Genomic DNA, 27,844 nt, shown 5'->3' with positions numbered 1-27,844 from the left:
CCATTCACTCTTTCCTTTCCCATATTAGGGAAGTTTTCAACTATACAACTATAATCTCCTCAAATATTTTCGCAGTCCCTTTTTTTTTTCTCTTCTTCTTCTGGGACCCCTGTAATTTGAATGTTGATGCGTTTAATGTTGTCCCGGAGGTCTCTGAGACTGTCCTCAATTCTTTTCATTCTTTTTTCTTTATTCTGCTCTGCGGTAGTTATTTCCACTATTTTATCTTCCAGGTCACTTATCTGTTCTTGTGCCTCAGTTATTCTGCTATTGATTCCTTCTAGAGAATTTTTAATTTCATTTATTGTGTTGTTCATCCTTGTTTGTTTGCTCTTTAGTTCTTCTAGGTCCTTGTTAAACGTTTCTCATATTTTCTCCATTCTATTTCCAAGATTTTACATCATCTTTACTGTCATTACTCTGAATTCTTTTTCAGGTAGGCTACCTATTTCCTCTTCATTTGTTTGGTTTGGTGGGTTTTTACCTTGCTCCTTCATCTGCTGCATATTTCTCTGTCTTCTCATTTTGTTTAACTTACTATGTTTGGGGTCTCCTTTTCACAGGCTGCAGGTTCGTAGTTCCTGTTGTTTTTGGTGTCTGCCCCTAGTGGGTGAGGTTGGTTCAGTGGGTTATGTAGGCTTCCTGGTGGAGGGGTCTGGTGCCTGTGTTCTAGTGGGTTGGACTGGATCTTGTCTTTCTGGTGGGCAGGACTGCTTCTGGTGGTGTGTTTTGGGGTGTCTATGACCTTATTATGATTTTAGGCAGCCTCTCTGCTAATGGGTGGGGTTGTGTTCCTGTCTTGCTAGTTTTTTGGCATAAGATGTCCACCACTGTAGCTTGCTGGTTGTTGAGTGGAGCTGGGTCTTAGCGTTGAGATGGAGATCTCTGGGAGAGCTTTTGCTGTTTGATATTACTTGGGGCCGGGAGATCTCTGGTGGACCAGTGTCCTGAACTTGGCTCTCCCATCTCAGAGGCTCAGGCCTGACACCCGGCTGGAGCACCAAGACCCTGTGAGCCACACAGCTCAGAAGAAAAGGGAGAAAAAGAAAGAAAGAAAAGTAAATAAATAAATAAATTTATTTTAAAAAATATAAAATATTATTATTAATAAAAAATTAAGAAGTAAAATAAATAAAAAGGAAAGGAAGAATGGAAAACAAAAAACGAAAGAAACGAAAAAACAAATCCACCAATGATAAGAAGCGCTAAAAACTATACCAAAAAAAAAGGGACAGACAGAACCCTAGGACTAATGGCAGAAAGCTATACAGACAAAATCACATGAAGAAGCATACACATACACACTCACAAAAAGAGAAAAAGGGAAAATAAAATATATATATATTAAAAAAAGAGAGCAATCAAATCAGTAAACAAATCTACCAGTAATAATAAGCTCTAAATACTAAACTAAGATAAACATAAAACCAGAAAGAAATTAGTTGCAGAAAGCACACCCCAAGTCTACAGTTGTTCCCAAAGTCCACCATCTCAATTTTGGGATAATTCGTTGTTTATTCAGGTATTCCACAGATGCAGGGTACATGACGTTGATTGTGGAGATTTAATCCACTGCTCCTGAGGCTGCTGGGAGAAATTTCGCTTTCTCTTTGTTGGCACAGCTCCTGGGGTTCAGCTTTGGATTTGGCCCTGCCTCTGTGTGTAGGTCGCCTGAGGGCGTCTGTTCCCCACCCAGACAGGAGGGGGTTAAAGGTGCCACTGATTAGGGGGCTCTGGCTCACTCAGGCCAGGGAGAGGGAGGGGAATGCAGGGCGAGTCTGCTGCTGCAGAGGCTGGCGTGACGTTGCAGTGTGTTATCCCAGGGAAGTTGTCCCTGGATCAGAGGACCCTGGCAGTAGCGGGCTGCACAGGCTCCCGGGAGGGAAGCTGTGGATAGTGACCTGTGCTTGCACGCAGGCATCTTGGTGGCTGCAGCAGCAGCCTTAGCGTTTTATGCCCATCTCTGGTGTCTGCTCTGATAGACACGGCTTGCGCCCGTCTCTGGAGCTCGTTTTGGTGGTGCTCTGAATCCCCTCTCCTCGCGCACCCCAAAACAATGGTCTCTTGCCTCTTAGGCAAGTCCAGGCTTTTTCCTGGACTCCCTCCTGGCTAGCTGTGGAGCACTAGCCCCCTTCAGGCAGTGTTCACGCAGCCAACCCCAGTCCTCTCCCTGGGATCTGACCAAAGCCGGAGCCTCAGCTCCCAGCCCCCACCCGCCCCGGCGGGTGAGCAGACAAGCCTCTCGGGCTGGTGAGTGCTGGTCAGCACCGATCCTCTGTGCAGGAATCTCTCCACTTTGCCCTCCACACCCCTGTTGCTGTGCTCTCCTCCGTGGCTCCGAAGCTTCCTCCCCACCCACCCCCCGTCTCCGCCAGTGAAGGGGCCTCCTGGTGTGTGGAAACTTTTCCTCCTTCACAGCTCCCTCCCACTGGTGCAGGTCCCGTCCCTATTCTTTTGTCTCTGTTTTTTCTTTTGCCCTACCCACGTACGTGGGGAGTGTCTTGCCTTTTAGGAAGTCTCTGAGGTCTTCTGCCAGAGTTCAGTAGGTGTTCTGTAGGAGCTGTTCCACATGTAGATGTATTTTTGATGTATTTGTGGGGAGGAAGGTGATCTCCACATCTTACTCCTCTGCCATCTTGAGAGTCTTCAGTGAACACTCTTTATACCACTAGATTTAAGAATAAAATATTATAGATAAGATACACTTGAAGCTTCCTGGTTCTCTCTCCCTAATACCATTCATTTCCTTTTCTCCCTCAGAGGTAACCATTATTTTGGATTTATAATTCCATTCTATGGTTTTATATTTAGTATATATATATACTCACAAAAATTTGCAGTATCATTTTGTGTATTTTTAGTTTAACAGACTAAACTGTTATATCTAATAAGAAATCCTAAAATTCAGCAGCTTAAATTATATAGAAGTTTATTTCTTTTATATAATAGCCCTGGTTGGAGAGTGCATCTGTTCTATGTAGTCATTCAGGGACCTGTTATCTTCCTAACTAGCTCTCTCTAGTTGTTGCTAATCCAGCAGGAGGTGGGGAGAGAACAAGAGTATAAGCTAGGATTTTTTTTTTTTTTTTTTTTGCGGTACGCAGGCCTCTCACTGTTGCGGCCTCTCCCCTTGCGGAGCACAGACTCCGGACGCGCAGGCTCAGCAGCCATGGCTCACGGGCCCAGCCACTCCGTGGCATGTGGGATCTTCCCGGACCGGGGCACGAACCTGTGTCCCCTGCATCGGCAGGCCTATTCTCAACCACTTCACCACCAGGGAAGCCCTAAGCTAGGATTTTTAAGGTCTAATTTGCAGTCATCACTTTTGCTAACATTCTATTGGCAAGAGTTTAGTCACATGGCCACACCCAGCTGCAAGGAAGCCTGGATAATTTAGTACCCAGCTGAGAGGCCTCAGCTCAGATGCAGCTCTTGTTACTGTGGAAGGAAGGGGATTTTAGTGGACAACTAGAAGTCTTTGAAACTTCTTTTAAAACTTTATAAAAATGGCATGAAATAGTAATGTATACTTCTCTCTAACTTTCTTTTTTCACAAAATGTTATGATTTTTGAGGTTTATTAGACAGATAGATGTATTCTAGTTTATTCTTTTAAATTGTTTGTGGTATTGCATTTGATAAAACACTGTTTATCCATTCTCCAATTTGATGTTTAGATTGTTTACAGTTTTCAGAATTACAATCACGGTGGTAATTGATATTCTTGTATGTGTCCTTGTTTACATGCACAGGATTTTTTTTTGTTTGTGTTTTTTTTTGTTTTTTTTTGTGGTGCGTGGGCCTCACTATTGTGGCCTCTCCTGTTGCGGAGCACAGGCTCCAGACGCGCAGGCTCAGTGGCCATGGCTCACGGGCCCAGCCGCTCTGCGGCATGTGGGATCTTCCTGGACCGAGGCACGAACCCATGTCCCCTACATCGGCAGGCAGACTCTCAACCACTGCGCCACCAGGGAAGCCCCAGGATGTTCTTTAGAGAAGTGCTTCCCTACCCTTTTCACACTTTGCCCACATAGAAAATGATATTTGTGTGGCATACTGGTACTGTTGGATGAGGCTTCTTGAGGTACTGCCTATCTTCTCTGAAGATTGAGAGTTAAGAGCACTGCCTTGGTAAATAGTTGGGAAACTCTACTTTTAGGTTTTGCTTGTTGGGATATGCCCATTTTCAGTATAAATAGTTATAAATGCTGCATTCTTTATCAGAGTGGTTGTAGTAGTTTACACTCTCATCAGCAATGTTTGGTGAGAATTTAGAGAAACAATATTCAGTATTGTCAGACGTAAAAATTTTTGCCACTTAGTTGGGTATGAAGAGGTTTAACTTGTGTTTTTATTTGCATTTTTTTGATTACTAATGAGGCTGAACATTGTTTAGTAAAGTTATTGGCTGTTCTAGTTTTCTATTGAATTGCCTGTAAAATTGTGTTCTTTGTCCTTTTCTAAATAATTTGAGCTGTTTTATATAGTTCTGATACCAATCATTTATTAATTTTATCTGATATAGATATTTTCTCTCACACTGTGGCTTGTTTTTTCACAAATGATACCCTTGTTTAAAAAAAGCAACTTTATTAAAGTATGATTTACATAAAATAAACTGTATTTATTTAAAGTATGCAGTTCATCTCAAATGTTTTTTCATACCCTCTTGTAGTTCATCCCTCTTTTCACCCTGGCCGCACACAGCCACTGATTTGTTTTCTGTCACTATAGATTAGTTTGGGTTTTCTAATGGAAATGGATTTCTAATGGGTTTCTCTAATCTTTTGAGATTCATTTGTGTTGTGTATATTAGAAGTTCGTTACTCTTTATTGCTGAATAGTATTCCATTGTATGGATGCATATTTTGTTTATGCATTCTGTCTTATTGGTAGGTCTCTTTGCCAGTACTACAAAGTGTTTTTTTTTTGAAAGAGAGGAAGCAAGCTCTCGTGTCTTTCTTTTTTTTTTTTAAATAAATTTATTTATTTTATTTTTGGTTGCATTGGGTCTTCGTTGCTGCACGGGGGCTTTCTCTGGTTGCGGTGAGTGGGGGCTATCCTACTGTTCGTTGCGGTGCGCGGGCTTCTCATTGCAGTGGCTTCTCTTGTTGCGGAGCATAGGCTCTAGGTGCACAGGCTTCAGTAGTTGTGGTTCGTGGGTTCTAGAGTGCAGGCTCAGTAGTTGTGGTGCACTGGCTTAGTTGCTCTGCGGCGTGTGGAATCTTCCCAGACCAGGGCTCGAGCCCATGTCCCCTGCATTGGCAGGCAGATTCTTAACCACTGCACCACCAGGGAAGCCCAGTACTACACAGTTTTGATTACTGTAGCTTTATAGTAAGACTTACAGTCAGGTATTATAAGTCTCCAACTTTGTCCTTTTTAAAATACTCCTTGGGTATTCTAGGTTGTTTCCTTTCCATATGTAGAAATGAGAATAGCTACCTCAGGGTTGTTGAGGGGGTTAAATGAGGCAATCCTTACAAGTGCGTACTACCATGCTTGGCATTCAGTAAGGGCTCAGTATATCTCGTTGTTATCATTAAAAACATTTTATTAAGTATTTACTATGTGCTAGGCACTAGGTCAGGTGTATTCACACCTGTGTCTATGTTTATGTATAGATACACACATATACTTTATCTCCTTCCAGTTTCTTTTGCTTTCTTCACTTGTAAACGGGGAGGGAGTGGTCTATGCAAATGTAGGACTTGAGACCAAGTATGTCTTTATACAAAGGGTTGAAAATGACCATCTCCTTGTGTTTTGTGGTGGCCTGAGAGAAACAGGGAAGATGGCAAGAATAGTTCTGGTACCATATATTCCTGGCATGTTTGAGATCCTGAGGGATGGAAAGGCTACACAGTTAATAATAATCTTATTTTATGATTCTCTTTTTATTACTTGTCATTGCATCAACTGAACTAATTCCAATGTAACATTCTCATAGTTGAGTTAATACTGAAACCTGAAATGTGTGACTGATTAAGGCAGGGAAAAGGAACGAATTCCTATGTTTCCTGAAATGCTGAATTTTTAATTCATAGCTTTAGCATTTCCAGGTCATGTGGCTGCCTTTAAGGGTGATTTGGCAATGCTTAAGAAATTAATAGAAGATGGAGTAATCAATATTAATGAACGTGATAATAATGGATCAACTCTTATGCATAAAGGTAAGTTATGATTCCTGCTTCATCTTCAGTTCTGACACAATTACTGTTGAGTTATTTAGCTTTTATTTTTTATTTATTTTTTAAAAAAATTATTTATTATTTATTTTTGGCTGTGTTGGGTCTTTGCTGCTGCGCACTGGCTTTCTCTAGTTGGGGCGAGCAGGGGCTACTCTTTGTTGTGGTGCGCGGGCTTCTCATTGCAGTGGCTTCTCTTGTTGCGGAGCACAGGCTCTAAGCACACGGGCTTCAGTAGTTGTGGCACATGGGCTTAGTTGCTCCACGGCATGTGGGATCTTCCCGGACCAGGGCTCGGACCCATGTCCCCTGCATTGGCAGGCGGATTCTTAACCACTGCGCCACCAGGGAAGTCCCCCCTCAGGTTTCTTGACTGAGGTCACACAGCTAGTAAGAGCAAAGCTGAGGTTTCATTCATTTTTTTCCATTTATTTATTCATCAACTCTATAGACGTTTATTGAGTGTCTTTATATGCCAGCCACTTGCTAAGTTCTGTCCTGTCCTGCAATCTGTTGTTTAGTGGACCTAAACTCAGATCTTTTTAGACTGAGTTTCCCCCCAACAGTTTCCCTGCATTTTGAGATGGACCTAGAAGGAGGGGAGAAATTAGATGATCATATGATTGAGTGATGGGCACTAGGTGAGAAGACACATAAGCAGAGTTGTGGAGGTGAAAGTTAATATTGAGTGCATGTGTTTTAAGGAAAGGTGGTGAACAGTTTAGATAATCAGTGAGGGGCCCTGAACATTTTGAGTTATGAGGGTCAGAGGAATAAGCTACTTATACAAGATGGCAAAAGATTTTCAAAGTCTTTCACATTCACACAGATTGCACTTACATTTGGCCTGGTACAAGATTGGTCAGGAGCTATGAATACAGTAGATGAGCACTGGATAAGGATTAGAAAAAACCTAGATTATAGTTTCAAATCCATTACTTACTGGCTGTATGATGTTAAATAGCCTCTTTGAGCTTCAACATCTATATCTATATGTAAAGCTCTCTGCATAGGGGCTGAGTACAGCAGATACTTTATTAAATATTTGTCTAATGAATGAATAAATGAACTAGAGAAAATAACATCTGGCCAACCTACTTCTGCTGGTTATTGTAAGGATTAGTATTTACAAAAATACTCTGCAGTGGTACTGTCCAAAATTTTAGAAAATTGTTTTAATAACAGTAAATTTTTTGTGTGTACATTTTGTTTTGTTTTTACAGCTGCTGGGCAAGGCCACATAGAGTGTTTGCAGTGGCTAATTAAAATGGGAGCAGACAGTAATATTACCAACAAAGCAAGGGAGAAACCCAGTGATGTGGCTAAGAGGTATCCCTATCTGCTTTGCTTCTTTCTTTTGTTTTTAAAGTTTTGCATTTACTCTTCTATACTCAGAAATCTCTGAAGATTTCTGGATTATAGGACTCAGTCAAATGCTGATGGAATGATAATTTTCAAGCTGAATTGACATTTGACAACATATCAGCTCTTCTCTCTAAAGCAGTGATTCTCAGCTGGGAGGTAGTAGTCCCCCTTCTTGGGGGGTGTGCATTTGGAAATGTGGGGAGGGGGTTGTCACAGTGATGGAGACCATCACTAATGTTTCATGAGGTCAGGTCCAGGAATGCCAGACATTCTACAGTGCTCAGAACAGTAGTGTACAACAAAGAATTGTCCCACCCAAATGCTGGTACCTGTTGAGAAATGCTGTGTGATAAAAAGGAGTAATCAAAAGGAGTCACATGGATTTTGAAACAAATTTTAATATTTATATTTGAATTAAATGTAACACCTATTATAGAACACCTCTAGCTCATTCAGGTCAGGCCCTCACAGAATATTTAGTTCATCCATTTGTTCATTTGATTGTTTTTTCATTCAACTTCCTGTATACTTACCATGCTCCCCGTGCTATGGTTAGCATTAAGTTTACCAAGATGACAAAAAATAGTCCTTGCCCTCAAGAAACTTACAGTCTTGTGGAGAGACAAATGTACAAACATAACTTTTATTGATTATAATCAGTATGTCGTATTACATGTCATATATAAGGTGCAGTAAGAGCACAAAAGAAAAAGTGCCCAAGTATTCCTGTTCTAAAGTTGTGGGGGAGAAATGTTAATACAGATGATGGTAAGAGTTATGAAGGCAACTGCGGGGGACAGAATTTATATAGAAGTCTGGGAAAACTTTTTTTTGGAGAAAGCAACATTTATGCTGACACTTGAAGGAGGAAGAGTTTTAAGATAACACGTTGTTTGTCTGAGGAACGCATGTGGTTCAGAACTGCTTGAATCTAAACTAGGAGTGTGGGCTAAAAGTTACACATGAGGCTTGACGGGATGCAAGGGCCTAATTATTCATTAAATTGCCATGCAATTTTTGTTTGTGAGTTCATGTTCCTTAAAATTTTGTCTGTGGGATCTCTTTGAAGCCATGGAATATGGTTTTGTTTTACCACATAGTAGCATCATTATCAACTCAGGCCCACTATTTTTTATTTTTTAAAATAGCTTTATCAAGGTATAATTGGCATATAGTAAAGTACACATATTTGTACAGCACAAACTGATGAATTCTGATATATGTATATACCTGTGAAATCATCACCACAATCAAGATAGTGAACATATCCATCACCTCCTAAAATCTCCTTGTGCACCTTTGTAATCTCTCCCTCCTACTGCTTTCCACTGCCCCATCCCCAAACAGACACTAATTTGCTTTCTGTCACTATAGATTAGTTTGCATTTGCTAGAATTTTATATAAATGGAATCATACGGTATGTACTCTTATATATTTGGCTTTTTCCACTCAGCATAATTATTTTGAAAATCATTCATGTGTATTAGTGGTTCATCTCTTATTGCTGAGTAGTATTCCATTGACTGTGGAATTCCATAGTATTCCATAGTTTGCTTATCCCCTAATCTGTTGAAGGATATCTTGTTTGTATCTACTTTTTGGTGATTATGAATAAAGCTGCTATAAACATTCAGATACAGATTTTTGTGTGAACATAAGTTTTCAGTTCACTTGAGTAATACGTAGGAGTAGGATTGCTGAGTCAGATGCTAAGAGGGTGTGTTTATCTTTATAAGAAACTGCCACAGTGCCTTCCAAAGTGACCACACCAATTTGCATTCCATCAGCAGTGGATGAGTGTTTCTGTTGCTTCTTACCTTGCCAGCATTTGATATTGTCAGAATTTTTGATTTTCGTAATTCCAGTAGGTGTGTAGTGGTGTCTCATTGTGTTTTTTGTTTTTTCCTAATGGAAAATGATTTGGGGCATCTTTTCATATACATATTTGCCATTTGTATGTTTTCCTTTGGTGAAGTGACTGTTCAGATCTTTTATCCACTTTTAAAACTTGGGTGGTTTTCTTATTGTTGAGTTTTAAGAACTCTTTCTATATTCTGGATACTAGTTCTTTCTCAGATTTTTGTTTTGTGAAGATTTTCTCCCAGTTGTGGTTTGTTTTTTCATTCTCTTAACAATGAAGAGCAAAATTTTTTTAATCAATTTGCTCTTTTATGGGTTATGCTTTTGGTATCACATCTAAGAAATCTTTGATTTACACCAAGTCACAAAGATTTTCTTTTATGTTTTCTTTTAGACATTGTTATATATACAGTTTTAGGTTTTACATTAAGGTCTGTGATCCATTTTGAGTTAATTTTTGTATGTGGTATGAGGTATGTATCCAAGTTCTTTTTTTTGCATATGGATATCTAATTGTTCTAGCACCATTTGTTGAAAAAGCTGTCCTTTTTCTTCTATTGCCTTTGTGTCTTTGTCCACGTCAGGTGTCCATGTATGCGTGGGCTTATTTCCGTAGTCTGTATTTTATCCATTGATCTATTTGTCTGTCTTTATATCAGTATTACATGGGTGATTTAGTACTGTATCTGAATATATTCATAATTTCTGACCCACATTTCTTTGTCATTCATGCACCAAAGTGCTAGTGTGAGTGTAGTGTTATAGAAACAACCTTGAATCTGGCATAAAGCAAGTACTCAGTAAATGATAGCTGTGAAGTGACAATCTAGTAATAGAGATAACGAATTCTATTAACCGTACAACTTCCTATGTTTATTACTATATTGTTAATGATTTGCAGTACCTGGTGAAAGGTAAAGATATATGTGTGCATGTGCACATGGTTATGGAAGTGTGTGAACAAAATAAAATTTGAGGTTTTTATGTTTAGCGAGTAATTCTCCATGTCCTGAGAAAGCATTGAACATTTTTTTAAAAAAAATTAATTTATTTATTTTTGCTTAGGTTGGGTTTTTGTTGCTGTGCGCGGGCTTTCTCTAGTTGCAGTACGTGGGCTTCTCATTGCGGTGGCTTATTTTGCTGCAGAGCACGGCCTCTATGCGCACAGGCTTCAGCGGTTGTGGCACACGGGCTCAGTAGTTATGCCTTGCGGGCTCTAGAGCGCAGGCTCAGTTGCTGTGGCCCACAGACTTAGTTGCTCCGCGGCATGTGGGATCTTCCCAGACCAGGGCTCAAATCCGTGTCCCCTGCATTGGCAGGCGGACTCTCAACCACTGCACCACCAGGGAAGTCCCAGCATTGAACATTTTAATTAGCAAAACTGTGGGAAAAATAATGCAGATTACATACAATCACAACAACAACTTGAAAACCAAGGGTATATTATTAGAAGCTTCATAGAGATGTGGGAAAGATCAAAGAAAATAAGAAATGTGGATATGAAAGTCATTATTTTTCCATTAAATTTCAAAGCCATGCTGAGTGCTTTGAGGGTTGAGGAAGGATGACGATTAAGGGGGCTAGAGCTATAGTTTTCCCTAAAACTGGAACCAGAACTAATTCTATGATCTAAATTAGGCCATCAGGAAAAGGTAGTAAATACAGGTAAATCAAGTAGGGTGGTTCCGGGCTTTCTACTCAGTTGAGCAGTTCCGTTTGGGGACACACCAAATATTCTTTTGATATTGGGTCACTTCTTTCAGTTGGATTTTTGCCACTAAAAAATGGAATCTGGGAATTCCCAGGCGGTCCAGTAGTTAGGACTCCTCGCTTTCACTGCCGAGGGCCCGGGTTCAGTCCCTGGTCGGGCAGCTAAGATCCCACAAGCCCCGCGGCATGGCCAAAAAAAAAAATTCTGGAATCATTCTTTAATATGACTGCTTGTCCTTAGTTTCCACTAACTGTTTGAATTCCCCGCATTGCTGGATATGCATCAAATTGTCACTGACCTTCAGATACAGTTTTCGTTCTTCATTGGTGTGTGAGTTGGTGGGATAATGTAGAGTGTAATTCCCTAAATTAAATGCAAACTGCTATTTCAATTTGAAAAAGATTGTGGATCTTGTAATTACTAATTCTTTTCTACAGGTTTGCCCATTTAGCAGCAGTAAAGCTATTGGAAGGACTACAGAAATATGATACAGATGATGAGAGTGAAATTGATGAAAATGATATTAAGTTTTTCATAAGACATGGTGTTGAGGGAAGCACTGATGCCAAAGATGATATAGGTCTCAGTGAGTCGGATAAAACAGATGCCAGAGGTAAGTGTGCCAACTCTTCCATGATTTTTCCTTTAAAAAATACCACAGATTTGAGAATTATTTTAAAGACAACTACCATCTACAAGGTAAAATACTTTGATATTTTTTGGGGAACCAGAACTAGTACAGATTTTTGTACTAGGGGTTGTTGAACATATAAAGAATGTGAGACATGATCTTTGTCCCTCAAAGAGGAAAGGGGTATTTTCCTGCCATATAACCCTGATTTCACTTCTCATGATATTTGTCAGAGAGCCATGGTTCATATGAATGGATGAGAAAAACTGTTTCAATGGCACTCTTTCATAGAAGAAAGGTGAGAAGGATCTTTTTGAACGGAGGCTAACCAAAGCAAAGGCAGCTGTAGTAAAGTGAGCAGAGCTTGGCACTGGATTCAGACATCAGAGCTTCACCTCTTTCTAGCTGTGTTACTTTCTGAACCTTGGTTTCCTCATCTGTAAAAATGAGAATATTAACGTAATGTCATCCCACAGACTGCACTAGAGAATGGGAAGTGCCTAGAGGCTTAGTAAATGTCAATTCCCTTCCTCGTGATCTCTGGAAAGTATTTTCAGTTATTCTGGCAGGAAAAACTAGTACCAAAACTGTATTGTCTGAGAAAAACTTCTAATTCAGGTCTAAATTTTTAAAAAAAATTTTTTTTAAGAGCTCCCAGAACATCGTCAGGCAGAACCTCACTCTCCAGGTGATGGTAGAAGCCTCTTTCCTGGTGAATGCAACCTAAAAGATGCTGATATTAGGGGCTCCCAACAAGCAGCCCACCACAGTGAGGCTCAGAGTCAGTGATCCCTTCAGAATTTCCTGACAGCTTTATTTTAAATAGCTTCACTGAGATATAATTCACATACCATTCAATTTACCCATTTAAGGTGTACAATTTAATGGTTTTTAGTATATTCAGATTTGTGCAACCATTATTACAATAAAATTTGTAACATTTCCATCACCCCCCAAAAGAAACCTCATACCCATTAGTAGTCAATCCTCCTAACCTCTACCTTCTTCTCCCTTCCCCTCAAACCACCCCCCAATTAGGCAACTGCTAATCTACTGTCTGTCTCTATAGGTTTGCCTATTTGGGGCATTTCATATGAATGGGATGATACCATATATGGTTTTTTGTGACTGGTTTCTTTCACTTAGCACAATGTCTTCAAGGTTTATGCACATTGTAACGTGGATCATTACTTCATACTTTATTCCTTTTTATTGCCAAATAATATTTTTGTATGGATATACCACATTTTATTTTATTTTTAATTTTTAATTTATTTTTTCCTAAATTTATTTGGCTGCACTGGGTCTTAGTTGTGGCATGCAGGATCTTTGTAGCGGCATGCAAGCTCTTAGTTGCAGCGTGTGGGATCTAGTTCCCTGACCAGAGATCACACCCGGCCCCCCTGCATTGGGAATATGGAGTCTTAGCCACTGGACCACCAGGGAAGTCCCTATACCACATTTTATATATCTACTCATCAGTTGTTGGACATTTGAGTTGTTTCCACATTTTGGCTATTAAGAATAATGCTGCTGGGACTTCCCTGGTGGTCCAGTGGGTAAGAGTCCACGCTCCCAGTACAGGGGGCCCGGGTTCGATCCCTGGTTGGGGAACTAGATCCCGCATGCCGCAACTAAGAAGTCCGCATGTTACAACTAAAGATCCCGCATGCCTCAACGAAGATCCCACGTGCCACAGCTAAGACCCGGCACAGCCTAAATAAATAAATAAATAAATGTGAAAAAATAATGCTGCATGAACATTTGTATACATTCCTTTTTGAAAATGGAAATGTATTTTCATTGCTCTTGGATATACACCTAGCAGCTGGAATTGCTGCATCATCTGGTAAAAATATGTCTAACATTTTGAGGAACTTTCAAGCTGTTATGCAAAATAGCTGCACCATTTTATATTCCCACCAACAATGCCTGAGGGTTCCAGCTTCTCCCCTTCCTTGCCAATGCTCGTTATTGTTTGTCTTGTTAATAACTAAAACTGTTATAGTGAGTGTGTAGTGGTATCTCAGTGTAGATTTGATTGGTGTTTCCCTAATGAATAATGATGTTGAGTATCTTTTCATGTGCCCATTGATCATTTGTATATCTTTTGGAGAAATGTCTATTCAAATCCTTTGCCTATTTTTCAACTGAGTTGTTTATCTTTTTACTATTGAGTTTTAAGAGTACTTGCAGATATAAGTCCCTTATATCAGCAAGTATAAGTATTTGCAGATACTTTCTCCTATTCTGTGGGTTGTCTTTTAACTTTTTTTTTTTAACATCTTTATTGGAGTATAATTGCTTTACAATGGTGTGTTAGTTTATGCTTTATAACAAAGTGAATCAGTTATACATATACATACGTCCCCATATATCTTCCCTCTTGCGTCTCCCTCCCACCCTCCCTATCCCACCCCTCTAGGTGGTCACAAACCACCGAGCTGATCTCCCTGTGCTATGCGGCTGCTTCCCACTAGCTATCTATTTTACGTTTGGTAGTGTATATATGTCCATGCCACTCTCTCACTTTGTCACAGCTTACCCTTCCCCCTCCCCATATCCTCAATTCCATTCTCTAGTAGGTCTGCGTCTTTATTCCTGTCTTACCCCTAGGTTCTTCATGACCTTGTTTTTTTTTTTTCTTAGATTCCATATATATGTGTTAGCATACGGTATTTGTTTTTCTCTTTCTGACTTACATCACTCTGTAAGACAGACTCTAGGTCCATCCACCTCACTACAAATATCTCAATTTTGTTTCTTTTTATGGCTGAGTAATATTCCATTGTATATATGTGCCACATCTTCTTTATCCATTCATCTGATGATGGACACTTAGGTTGCTTCCATGTCCTGGCTATTGTAAATAGAGCTGCAATGAACATTTTAGTCATGACTCTTTTTGAATTATGGTTTTCTCAGGGTATATGCCCAGTAGTGGGATTGCTGGGTCGTATGGTAGTTCTAATTTTAGATTTTTAAGGAACCTCCATACTGTTCTCCATAGTGGCTGTATCAATTTACATTCCCACCAGCAGTGCAAGAGGGTTCCCTTTTCTCCACACCCTCTCCAGCATTTATTGTTTCTAGATTTTTTTGATGATGGCCATTCTGACTGGTGTGAGATGATATCTCATTGCAGTTTTGATTTGCATTTCTCTAATGATTAATGATGTTGAGCATTCTTTCATGTGTTTGTTGGCAATCTGTATATCTTCTTTGGAGAAATGTCTATTTAGGTCTTCTGCCCATTTTTGGATTGGGTTGTTTGTTTTTCTGTTATTGAGCTGCATGAGCTGCTTGTAAATCTTGGAGATTAATCCTTTGTCAGTTGCTTTGTTTGCAAATATTTTCTCCCACTCTGAGGGTTGTCTTTTCGTCTTGTTTATGGTTTCCTTTGCTGTGCAAAAGCTTTGAAGTTTCATTAGGTCCCATTTGTTTATTTTTGGTTTTATTTCCATTTCTCTAGGAGGTGGGTCAAAAAGGATCTTGCTGTGATTTATGTCATAGAGTGTTCTGCCTATGTTTTCCTCTAAGAGTTTGATAGTGTCTGGCCTTACATTTAGGTCTTTAATCCATTTTGAGTTTATTTTTGTGTGTGGTGTTAGGGAGTGTTCTAATTTCATACTTTTACATGTACCTGTCCAGTTTTCCCAGCACCACTTATTGAGGAGGCTGTCTTTTATCCTAACTTTCTTAATGATGTCCTTGCCAGTGCAAGTTTTTAATTTTGATGCAATCCATTTTATCTATTTTAAAATTTTGTTTGTGCTTAAATTTCTTTTTTGTTGATTGTACTGAGAATTAGCAAGGACTTATTAGCACTGCAGAAGATGAACAGTTGATTTGTAGAATTTCAGTGTCTTCTGAAATTAGTTGATTAGGAGATTTTTGTGAAGTGATCATTGTCAGTGAATCACAAAAATTTTAAAAGATGTTTAAGGAAAGACCAAGAACGAAGCTAGAACAGTTTCCTTCTGTGGTGTGTTTGACACAAATGCACTCTTACACCCTTGCCATATAGTGAGGCTCTGGCTGGTGCCCAGCTGGGGTGCTTGCAGCTAGTGAAGGTACTATATATGAAGTCATGTGCTATTTGACATAACTATTTAATTTTATTCCAGGGCAAAATCCAAAGGACTGGCCAGTCTCTTGGAATACTAGGTTTTGCCAGAGTGCCTACGGGGGACTGAATGGATTTCTTGTCATCACAGACTTCTTGGAACTGAGCCTCAATTCAGAGCATTCTTTAGTGAATTAGGTTTAGGGTCATGGCATCATAGAACCCCATTTGAGGTTTGATTCCTGGCTCAACATTCCTGTCACATGTCATCCAGCATCCAATCACCTTCAGTGACAAGGCCCCCACTATCACCCATGTGGCCCATTTCTACCTTTTGACAGGGGTAAATGTATAAGGCACTTATCGTAGTGTCCTTCCCATCACAGGCACTCCACAAATACATGATAGCTCTTAACTGTTTTTTTTTTTTAACATCTTTATTGGAGTATAATTGCTTTACAGTGGTGTGTTAGTTTCTGCTTTATAACAAAGTGAATCAGTTATATATATACATATGTTCCCATATCTCTTCCCTCTTGCGTCTCCCTCCCTCCCACCCTCTTAACTGTTTTTGTTGAAAAGTTTCGCCTTTGTTAAGATCTTTCTTCCTGGAACTAATCCCTATTAATCCTAGCTCTTACCTCCGATGATCCCATAGAACAGCCCTTTCAAAACATAGCCTTCAAATGTTAAAGAATTAAATATACCATCACAATTCTTTCCATTTTATGTAACATTAAAAAAAAATCCCCTCTACTTGTTTGCTATTAGTTATGGTGGATCCCAAACCTGTCTGCCTGTCAGAATTGTCTGAGGAGCTTTTACTAACTACTGATACCTGAATTTGTAGGACTGCTATGGGGCTCAAAAATATACATTTTTAAAAAGTACCCCAGTTGATTCTGATGTATGTAGTTTGGAACCTGCAGCTCTAACCTATTGAGAGATAAATCAGAGTGGTGAGTGTCAGGGAGAAGAGGCTGTGATTTGCTAACCTGGTTGTAAAGCAGAGTTTCTCAGCTTCTGTGTTATTGACATTTTGGGCCAGATACTTATTTGTTGAGGGGGGCCCACCTGTGCATTTTAAGGTATTTAGTAGCATCTTGAGCCTCTACATGCCAATAGTCTGTTTCCCTCCATGCCCCGAGGTTTAACAAGTAAAAGGTCTACAGATATTGCCAAGTGTTCCTTGGAGGAGAAGATCACCCCAGGTTGAGAACTTGTACCACAAAGGATAGAAAAAATCATGGTTTTGATAGCTGGAGAATAGCTCAAGGTAGCTCTTAACACACTTCCTTCTCAATATCCTCTTGCCTAGATATTACAAGTGACTAATCATAAAATTGGGGGGCTGAATTAGTTCTGATTTATCATAAATCAATCAAGCATATTTCAGTTTTTCTAATTTTCTGACATAAATAGATTGTGCATGGTCCTGTAATGTACAACTAGTCCTAAAACACTGCTAGCCAGCCTCCCTCCCCTCCCCTCCCCTCCCCTCCCTTCCCTTCCCTTCCTTTCCCTGGTATTAATAGTCATAACAGTGATATATCCTCCAACAGCAGGAACAGAATCCTCCATTTAGATATTTCACTGCTTGTTCACCCTAATACTCTGCTACTGATATGTGTCCTTCTATATAGACACCACCCTCCCTCCATCTCCTTCCCCGAACCATACAGACACTGACCATGCAGACACTGGCTTTAGAGGAAGAGTATGCTCCAGGACCAGCATCCTGTGAGCTCATGAGCTGTTATCTGTCTAAACTAGGTTCCTGTTCAACTTTGTCTTGCAGTGAGAGCTTATAAGAAAATTGTAGAATTGAGACACCTCCTGGAAATTGCAGAGAGCAACTATAAACACTTGGGAGGCATAACAGAAGAAGATCTAAAGCAGAAGAAAGAACAGCTTGAGTCTGAAAAGTAATGTCCTCAAAACTTTGATGGTTTGTTTTTACTTACCTTTCTAAATGCCACGTGAGGGTTTGTTGATTAACAACTTATTTTTTCATCCCCACCAAAGGGTGTGAGTTTCCAACTTGTTTTCCTCCTAAGCCCCCAGATGGAGAAGGTGTTAAGATTTTTAAAAAATTGTGGTAAGGGACTTTCCTGGTGGCACAGTGGTTAAGAATCCACCTGCTAGTGCAGGGGACATGGGTTCGAGCCCTGGGACGGAAAGATCCCACATGCCGCGGAGTAACTAAGCCCGTGCACCACAACTGCTGAAGCCCGCGTGCCTAGAGCCTGTGCTCTGCAACAAGAGAAGCCACCGCAGTGAGAAGCCTGTGCTCCGCAACAAAGAGTAGCCTCCACTTGCTGCAACTAGGGAAAGCCTGCACGCAGCAACAAAGACCCAACACAGGTCTTCGTTGTGGTGCCAAAAACTTGTGCACCAATTTAAAAAAATTTTTTTTTAATTTTTTAAAAATTAAAAAAAATTTGTGGTAAAATACACATAAGCATAAAATATATCTTAACTACTTTTAAGGCAGAATTCAGTAGTGTTAAGTACATTGCACATTTTTGTATAACCATCCTCCAGAACTTTTTGTCTCGCAAAACTAAAACGCTAAGAAGAGTTCCTGTTTTCGTTTTTTTGTCTGTTTTTTTTTTTTTTTGCGGTACACGGGCCTCTCACTGCTGTGGCCTCTCCCGTTACGGAGCACAGGCTCCGGACGCGCAGGCTCAGCTGCCATGGCCCGCGGGCCCAGCTGTACCGCGGCACGTGGGATCCTCCCGGACCGGGGCATGAACCCGTGTCCCCTGCATTGGCAGGCGGACTCCCAACCACTGCGCCACCAGGGAAGACCCTTTGTTTTTTTTTTGTTTTTTTTTTTTTGTTTTTTTTTTTGCGGTACGCGGGCCTCTCACTGCTGCGGCCCCTCCCGTTGCGGAGCACAGGCTCCAGACGCGCAGGCTCAGTGGCCATGGCTCACGGGCCCAGCCGCTCCGCGGCACGTGGGATCTTCCCGGACCGGGGCACGAACCCGCGTCCCCTGCATTGGCAGGCAGACTCTCAACCACTGCGCCACCAGGGAAGCCCGACCCTTTGCTTTTTTGAGACCACAGCTACTTTGAGCTTTTCAATCAACACAGTCTCTAGCCATCCCTATCGAATTGGACTGCTTGCTTACAAGTCACCAACCTAGTCCTATGATCACGGACAGTGGCACCCCTCAGAACGCTTGCATATTCCCTCACCTTTCACTTCTTGCACCTGAAATTGGCTCTCGGTACATATGGTACCTCTCTAGTTAATTAATGGCTGCTGGGATAGAGGATGCAAAGTGCTTATTTCCTCCCACTGCCTCTTTTCTTGTCTCTGCTTTCCACAGTGGACAGGGAACACAGGGAGACAGGAGGGGAGACTTGTAGTTTAATCAAAACACGGGTCTGTAAAGAGCAGTGCACATGGATTCTCCACTTCCCCTGCCCTTTCCTTTGGTTGGGTCTCTTTCCCTCATACTCTTAGAACCTCCTGTTTCTCTTGCATTCACCCTCTTCTGAATTTAATCTCAGTAAGAGGTCTGGTAAATGTATTCAGAGTAACATCTAAATCTTTGATAAGATGGGTACTTGGGAGTTTGAACAGAAGACAAAATCTTAAGCCAAAATACTCTGTCTCTTAATGGGATTTTAGGCACCAGGAAGTTGTGGTAGACCAAAAAGAAATTTTCTTTTTTTTAATCAGGGGCCTTCTTGGTATCTCATAAATCACATCACATAAGTAGCTGTCCACTGCCTGTCTCTCTCTCTCTCTCTCTCTCTCTCTCTCTCTCTCTCTCTCTCTCTCTCCCCCTCTCTCTCTCTCTCTCTCTCTCTCTCTCTCTCTCTCTCCCTCTCTCCCTCTCTCTCTCTCTCTCTCTCTCTCTCTCTCTCTCTCTCTCTCTCTCTCTCTCTCTATATATATATATATGTATGTATGTAGGTATGTATATTTTGGCTGCATTGCACAGCATGCAGGATCTTAGTTCCTTGACCAGGGATTGAACCCGTGCCCCCTGCAATGGAAGCGTGGAGTCCTAACCACTGGACCACCAGGGAATTCCTGACTGCCTCTGTATTGATTAAAGTGTTTGAGATGTAGAATATTTTTAGTATTGGCCTCTGCCTAAGAACCTAGCCGAAAGTTCTTAGCTCCCTTGTAGTCTAGAAAAGTACTTCACAGTAGAGCAATTATTTCCTAGATAATGAGCTTTAAATTTTGTTCCCTTTACCTCTCTTCCAAGACATATTACTGTACTACTGCTAGGGATGCTTGTAGTACTTCTGAGCACTACTGTATGGTAGGCACTATATAAGCCTCTTGTATATATTGTTTCATGCAGTCTTCACAGCTCCATTAGCTATTATCTCAGTACGTGGATTAGGAAACCAAGACTGAATTTACAAGTAACTCGCATGAAGTCACAAAGGGAGGACTAAGCGTGGGGGATGGAGCCAGGATTTGTGTCTGAGTCTATATGACTCCAAACCTATTATCCAAGGTCATTACAATTTTAATAATAGTCTTTAATGGAACGTTTAATTCTAATGTTCACATTTCAGTGTGAAATGGTTATTATATTGATGTAAGTCATTTGAGCAGGATTTTTTTTTTTTTATAAAGATTGCTTTAGCCTTTGTGCCAGATTGTAGTTTCCTATTAGCTGAGACTGCAGTGTTTCCTCTGAGTAAGCTTTACTTCTTCTCTAGTATGTGTTTCTCACTTTGTGTTGAGTACATCTGAAGACATTTATTCTTTGGGTACAAACTCCTGATCTTATATCTAATTGTAAAGGAAACCTGGATAAGTATTAGTTTGAGAGATGTCCTTTTGCCTTTGTCATTATTGATTGGTTAGATGAAACTCAGAATACAGCAAAACGTGGTTGTGTTATTCTGTCCTGGGGCTGATTTTCTCTTCTCATTTGCTGAATTCTAGGTTTCCACAGTTAATGTTCTTCTTTCCTATCTCTAACCTCAACCCCACTCACTTCCATACCAGGGCTACTACTGTATACTCTTAGATTGCCCTCCTTCAGACCTGACATCCAACTCAACATGCCTTGGGAGTTCTGGTGCCCTCACCATCCAGCAATAAGGCAGAAAGAAACCCTGGTTCCAGTCCTGGCATCGCTTGTCTGGGTATATTCTAACATCTTCCTGATATGTCTCCCAACTTCCTGTCCCTGCTCCCTCACGCCCCACCCTCATCCCCTGCAGTCTGTTCACCATGCTAAAACCTAAGTCAGATAAATCTCACATATTATTGACTGAAAGAATCCAGGCACACAAATGAATATAATGTACAATTTCATTTACAAGCAGAGACAAAACTAATCTAACACGATAGGTATTCAGAAGTGTGGTTACCTCTGCGAAGTGAGGGTTGCCTGGGAAGGGCATGAAGGAACTTTCTGAGATGATGGAAGTATTTTGTATCTTGGTAGTCATGGTGGATGCATTAGTGGAAACTCATTGAATTGTTTAGTTGATATTTGTGTAATTCACTCAAAGTAAATTTTACATCATTAAAAAAAACAAAGCTAAACAAAGCAAAAGACATTTAAGTTAGAGCATGCCGTTTCTCTGTTGAGATCCTCTAATGGCTTCCCATTTCACTCAGAGTAAAAGCCGAGTCCTTGTTGCGACTTACCAGGCCCTACTTGTTCTGGCTCCCTTTTACCTCTCTGACTCTACTCCAGCCACATTGGCTTCTTTCTTCGAGTTCACCAGGTGTTCTTCTGCCTTAGGGCCTTTGCACTTGCTATTCTCTCTGTCTGGGATGCTCGTCCCCCAGATGTCTACTTGATTATCTCTTATTTCCTTTTGGACTTTGCTCACAAGCCCCCTTCTCAGTAAGGCCTTCCCTGGTCATTGTGTATGGGGTATTAACCCCCTCCTCAACAACATTTCTATTATTTTCTTGCTTTATTTTTTTCTCCCTTAGCATTTATCACCTTCCAGCATACTTATATTTACTTACTTATATTGAAATACATATATTTACTTATTTATTTTCTTTACTGTCTTCCACCACTGCTGCCAAGGTAGGCCCCACAAGGGTAGATTTGGCCTGTTTTGTTCACTGCTTTTATCTCCAGTATGTATAGATCAGTGCTGGCTCATAGTACACTCTCAGTATATATTTGTTGAAAAAATGCTTTCTTTGTTTTATTTGCCTTAAATATAATGTATATAATGTATGGATACTTTATTACCAAAAATAATTGCTAGTTGATATTGGAGATTGATTGAAACCAAATTTTTTTGACAGGACTATCAAAGAGCTGCAGGGCCACCTAGAGTATGAACGACTACGCAGAGAAAAATTAGAATGTCAGCTGGATGAGTATCGAGCAGAGGTAGATCAACTCAGGGAGATGCTGGAAAAAACTCAGGTTCCCAACTTTGCGGCTGTGGTTAGTATCCTTCTTAACACATTTATCTTTCTCAAGAAGTAGTATACAAGAGTAGCTAAGAGTACCAGCTTTGGAGGGGGCTATTTGGGTTTGAATCCTGGCTGCAGCCCTTTTTGGTTTGGACAAGTCATTTAACCTCTCTTTGCCTTATTTGTAAATTGGAGTTAATAACATATTTTCTAGGAGTAAGGAGTAAAGGAATATACATATACACATACATATATATATATATACACACACACACACACATTACTCTATAAAACTATATATACATACACATACATATGCGTCTATGTACCTACCTATCTCTCAGTTGGAATAGCAACCTGGTTCATATGTGTGCAGTAAGTTTTATTATTATTGTATCATGTAAGGAAAAAAATTTTATAAGCAGAGTAATCAATAAGAATTCTGAGACAGCTATGGAGTATGTATGTTTTAATTCTAAATATCCAAAATAAACTGCTCTAAAAAGAAACTGACATGAGAAACATAACAAAGAACAAATGAAGAAAAGCAGGTGGAGTATAGAAAATAGAGTGAAAGTGACAGCAAGAAACCCCCAGTGGTGCTTGCCTTTCAGGCCATCCAGTCTCAGTAGAACAGGCAGAAAGCTCACCAGGGAAACTTTGACCCTCACTCTCCCCTGCTCTGAAGATGTGGCCTTTGTGGACAGTTCATGTGACATAGTGTAGGGATTCAGGTACGTTTCATATTTTCTTTCCATAGGGAATTTTTTTCTTCAGTCCTCGTGGGTAAGTTAATTTTGTTCAGATCTACATAACCTCAAATATGATATATAATAAAAACTTCCTGGCTTCTTTTTATTTTGTACAAACTAATCATTAGTCTCTTTAATAACCACTTAAAAAGTATTAATATATGTGCTTATTGTAAAATGTTAAAAACAGGGCAGACGCTCCTCCCCATATCAAGTTCCACTCTCCAGAGGAAGTCGCTATTAATGGTTTGGTCTCATATTAGACAACATTCTGTTCATCTGCATACGTGTGTATTTCTGTATACAAATTCACTTTCTCTGGGTTTTGGTATCCACCAGTGCTTAATTTTCCAAGGGATAGAAATAATCATCATAATCCATTATCTTCATTCTTGCAGTGACCATCTTATACCACGTTTAGCCTCTGGGAACACTTTAGTATGGAGAGGCTGGCTGGGGCAGTCATGTGGTGTTGGCTAGCGGACATACACCTTTTATAAACTACCACTGACACTCCAGATCCGCTCCCTCTCCACCTTGTGGCAGGAACTCTGCCTATTCTAGTCTCCTCAGAGGCAAGAACATACATTGTTCTTCGCTAGCTAGCTGCCTAGATCTTTTGGAGATCACCCGAGCTGCACACCTTTTGAGTCAATCCAGATTGATGGTCTACATAGAAAATTTTTGGGTTTTAGCTATTTAAAATTATTCTTTTCTTGCCCAGAAATGTCTGTTCCCAGGGTGGTTTGATGTCATACACTAATAGAGCACATCCTTCCTAAGACCTTGCTCTCTACCAACAATGTGTAGCTTTCAGGAGCGCTGACTCGAGGTCCCTGTACTCTGGGCCCATCGTTTTTTGCGGTCCTGCTGTAGGTTACACGAGTTTTTGTAAATGAGCAAATGTCACTGACCTCTAATGGCAGCTGCTTATTTTCTGTTCTGCAAGAGCTTCTGGGTCTCAATTTCCTCATCTTTAAAATGAGGATAACACCTACCTCATGGGATGGTATTGATGTTAGATGAAATACTGTGTAGAGCTCCTGAGGTATTTTCTGTCTACTAGTATTCATGGTATTCTCCCTTCCTCATATCCTTTTCTTTTTTTTCCTTTCTTTCAATTTTCTACATTTGAGTTGTATAAACAGTCAGTGGATAAATGTGTGTAGCCCTATGCATCTGAAAGGAGAAGGAATTAGTTTATTGTGGAGTCTAAATATGTAAAGTATAAATAAAATGAACTTTTGATTCAGTGCTCATTTATATAGAGGCTTCAAGAAGCTCTGACTAAATCTCTCCTGCCACCTTCTGGTAAGGACCTATGATTGCATATGACTTTTTCCCCTATAAAAGAATCTGCAAGAGCATAATTTTTAGCCAGAAAAAAATTCCTAGGATAGTCTGACATAATGCACTTAAATAGGTTTTTTATAATAATAATAACTGGTTTTGATAATAATACATTTTTATAGTGCTTTCTCACATATTGTCTCAGCCTGCATTAACCCACTTCACAAGCCTTATTTTCTATTCTCCTACACGTCGCCTACCTTTTCTGAACTTGCCCCACACTTTCCCACCCCCAAGCCTTTGCTCGTTTTGTCCATATACCTTGAAGCCTTTCTGTCAACTCTGCCTCTCAAAATCCTCTTTAGGAACCATCTTGTTCATCAACCTTGTCCTAACCCCCCGGACCACAAATGATCTGTCCTCCTTTCAGCAAGCACTTTGTACTGCTCTGAGGGCACCTCACCATTTGTATTATAGTTCAATTGGCTACTTTACACACAGCACTGAAAATTTAAATTCTGTGAGATCTAACTTGCCTTGATTAATAGCATCATCAACAGTTACTGAGTACTTGCTATGTGTTGCGCTCAGTGCCAGGAACTTTATATCTGGCAGATGTTATTTCTTCATTTTACAAATAACAAACCAAATCTCAGAGAAAATAAGGAATTTGCGTAAAGTCACACAGCTTGTTAGATGGGCAGCCATGATTTGAACCTAACTGCCTAACCCCCTTTTAGTGACACTTGTTACTGTCACTTGTGTAGCCCCTTTGCCCTTCCAGCTCACTCACTGTGCTTATGAGAAGATTTAGTTTGAAAAATTGGTCTTAAAAAATTTTTTTTAAAGAAGATGTTGGGGGTAGGAGTTTATTAATTTTATTTATTTTTGCTGTGTTGGGTCTTCATTTCTGTGCGAGGGCTTTCTCCAGTTGTGGCAGGTGGGGGCCACTCTTCATCACAGTGCGCGGGCCTCTCACTATCGCGGCCTCTCTTGTTGCGGAGCACAGGCTCCAGACTCGCAGGCTCAGTAGTTGTGGCTCACGGGCCCAGTCGCTCCGTGGCATGTGGGATCCTCCCAGACCAGGGCTTGAACCCGTGTCCCCTGCATTAGCAGGCAGACTCTCAACCACTGTGCCACCAGGGAAGCCCGGTCTTTAAAATTTTTGATGTTAGGTCTTCAAATAAGTGAATTTATTTATGAAAATTTAAATATAAAATTTATAGTAATTTGATAAAATGTTACTTATACTGGAATTATACACAGTAATTCAAACATTTATTTCAAGATATGTCTTAAATACAAAGTTGAGGTGATGAAGCTTCCAAAAGATAACACAGTGGGATATCTTTGTGACCTTGGGGTAGAAAAAAAATTGATAGATTTGACTTTATTAAAATAAGACTTCACTTTATCAAGGACAACATTAATAAAGGCAAGCCAAAGAGTAGGAAAATATATCTCCTTCCTTATTTTCCTTCCTTCTATCCAAAAGCACAAAGAACTTACACAAACCAGTATGAAAAAGACAGACAACCCAGTAAAAAACCGGGCAAGACAGGATCAGGCGCTTCACAAAATAAGATATACAAGTGGCCAATAAACATGAAAATGTACTCAGAAGTGTTACCAGAATTATTAGTTATCACAAATATAAATTAACACCCAACAAGATGTCAATATACCACCAAAATGGCTAAAACAATACAAAACAGACACTACCAAGTATTGATGGGGATGTGGAGCAAGTGGAACTCTTATTCACCACTGTTGGAGTGTAAATTGATTTTTAATCACTTGGGACAATTGTTTGGCCACATTGAGTACAGCTAAACATATACACATCTGTGACTCAGTTCCCAGTGCAATGAGTACATGTCTCTTGATGTACACAGATGGGCACCAAAAGACATGAACAAGAATATTCATATTAGCATTATTATAAATATCCCCCAAACTGGATAAAAAATTCTACCAACAGTAAGAATAAATACATTTTAGTATAATCATACAATGGAATATTATAAAGCAATGGAAATGTATGAATTACTGCTCTACACATCACTATGGGTCAATTTCACAAACATAATGCTGAGCAAAAGAAAACTACAGTATGATACCATGCAGTCCCAAAATATGTAAAATAAATCAAGTTAATAGTGCCTGGGAGGAGGCAAATGGATGATTCTGGGATACAGGTAATGTTCAGTTTCTTGTTCAATTTCTTGATTTCAGTTGTGGTCACATTGGGTGTTTTCACTTTGTAAAAATTCATCACACTGTACACTTTTTGGGGTGCTCTTTGATAGGTGTATTGTACTTAAAAATGTTTACTTAAAAAACGTAAACTAAATGGGAACTATAATAGCTTTGGTAGAGATGTCTGTCTACAGATTGATGCAGGACTGAACTCGCTTCCATCTCCAAAACCAGTATCATTCGAGAAGTCGCTGGTCTAAAGCTTTGGGCCATGCTTGCTAATCAAGAACAGCCAACCTGGAACTGGTAATATTCTATGAATACTTCTGTGTTTAACTTACCCTTGTTTTCTCTCTCTGCTGGGCTTCTCCCTGTCCTCTGACATCCTAGCCTGTGAGCCTGTAAGGGTCCTTGGAGCCTGTAAGGGTCCTTGGAGCAATCTGAGGGCTTAAGTGAGTTTATCCAATCTGAGCTGTTAGTCTAAGGAAGTTCTAGAAATTTGTGATTTCTCTCTATTGGTTACTGCTTTGACACTCTGATAAGAGACTGTTCTGGTAATCAAAGTGGGATTTATCTCCCTTTAGTTGTGTATGCTTCCCAAAACTTATCAGAGTGCATGAAATTGTTTTAAAAACAAGAATTCCATATACCCAGGCAATAATTTGTAGACACATAACCTGTCAGCAGTTTCACGCAGTATTATTAATCTCTTCAACAAACCTGTAAATTCTTTCAGATGGAAACCGGTTAATATTTAAAATATATACATTTTCACATAGGGGTGGTGGTTTAATTTACACTTAGAATTGCTTTAGGTGTCTAAGCACCATGAATCATGTGTTTAATATCTCAGTATTGCAGTTCTCTTTTCCTGAGTTTGCGAGAAAACACATATTAGGGAGAAATATGTTTCTGTCTATAATTTATGATGAGGAAATGACTAATCATGGTGAAGAATGTTCCCCAAATGCAGAAACTTCTGGAATTTGGAAGTTTGGAACTTTCAACGAACACTTACTGGAGGCCTATTGAGTGCCAAGCACATATTTTCTTTTGAACTAGTTTACAGTAAGGCTTGCTTGGTTTGATAGAACAACATACATATTTGATGTTAGTAGATGCTTTGGTATTTGACCACTATTTCTAGAGTATTTGGGATTGTTTAAACTCCTTCAGGAGTTAGCATATATGAAAAGTAAAGGAAAATAAATATTAACTGTTTCTGAAAGTCTGGTAACTATTAAGCACTAGAAAATTGGCTACCTCTGACAAGTAGCTTCCTCTCTTTTCCTACATTTTCTATATTCTTTCTCTAATTCTATCTATCTAGTTGGATGAGGTTAATAAACTCCTGCCCTACCTCAGTGTTCTTTCATAGACATTTTTGCATTCATCCCCTAATGATCT

The 27,844-nt window shown here is 39.9% G+C and overlaps 1 protein-coding gene across 1 annotated transcript in view; it reads left to right on the top strand.

Annotated features, from left to right (window-relative positions):
• Window positions 1–27,844, top strand: part of ANKRD42 (ankyrin repeat domain 42) — an 80,079-nt gene that overhangs the window by 21,250 nt on the left and 30,985 nt on the right. Inside the window, exons 7-11 of the mRNA XM_082659773.1 lie at window positions 6,047–6,172; window positions 7,411–7,516; window positions 11,562–11,737; window positions 17,620–17,746; window positions 22,083–22,227. Coding sequence (XP_082515899.1) covers window positions 6,047–6,172; window positions 7,411–7,516; window positions 11,562–11,737; window positions 17,620–17,746; window positions 22,083–22,227 — 680 coding nt within the window. The remainder of the gene's footprint in view (window positions 1–6,046; window positions 6,173–7,410; window positions 7,517–11,561; window positions 11,738–17,619; window positions 17,747–22,082; window positions 22,228–27,844) is intronic.

The sequence above is a fragment of the Grampus griseus genome (genome assembly GCF_964374135.1).
Source record: "Grampus griseus genome assembly, chromosome: 8".
NCBI lineage: Eukaryota > Metazoa > Chordata > Mammalia > Artiodactyla > Delphinidae > Grampus > Grampus griseus.
Note: the sequence above shows the minus strand (reverse complement) of the source record. Positions and strands in the feature narration are given on the sequence as shown.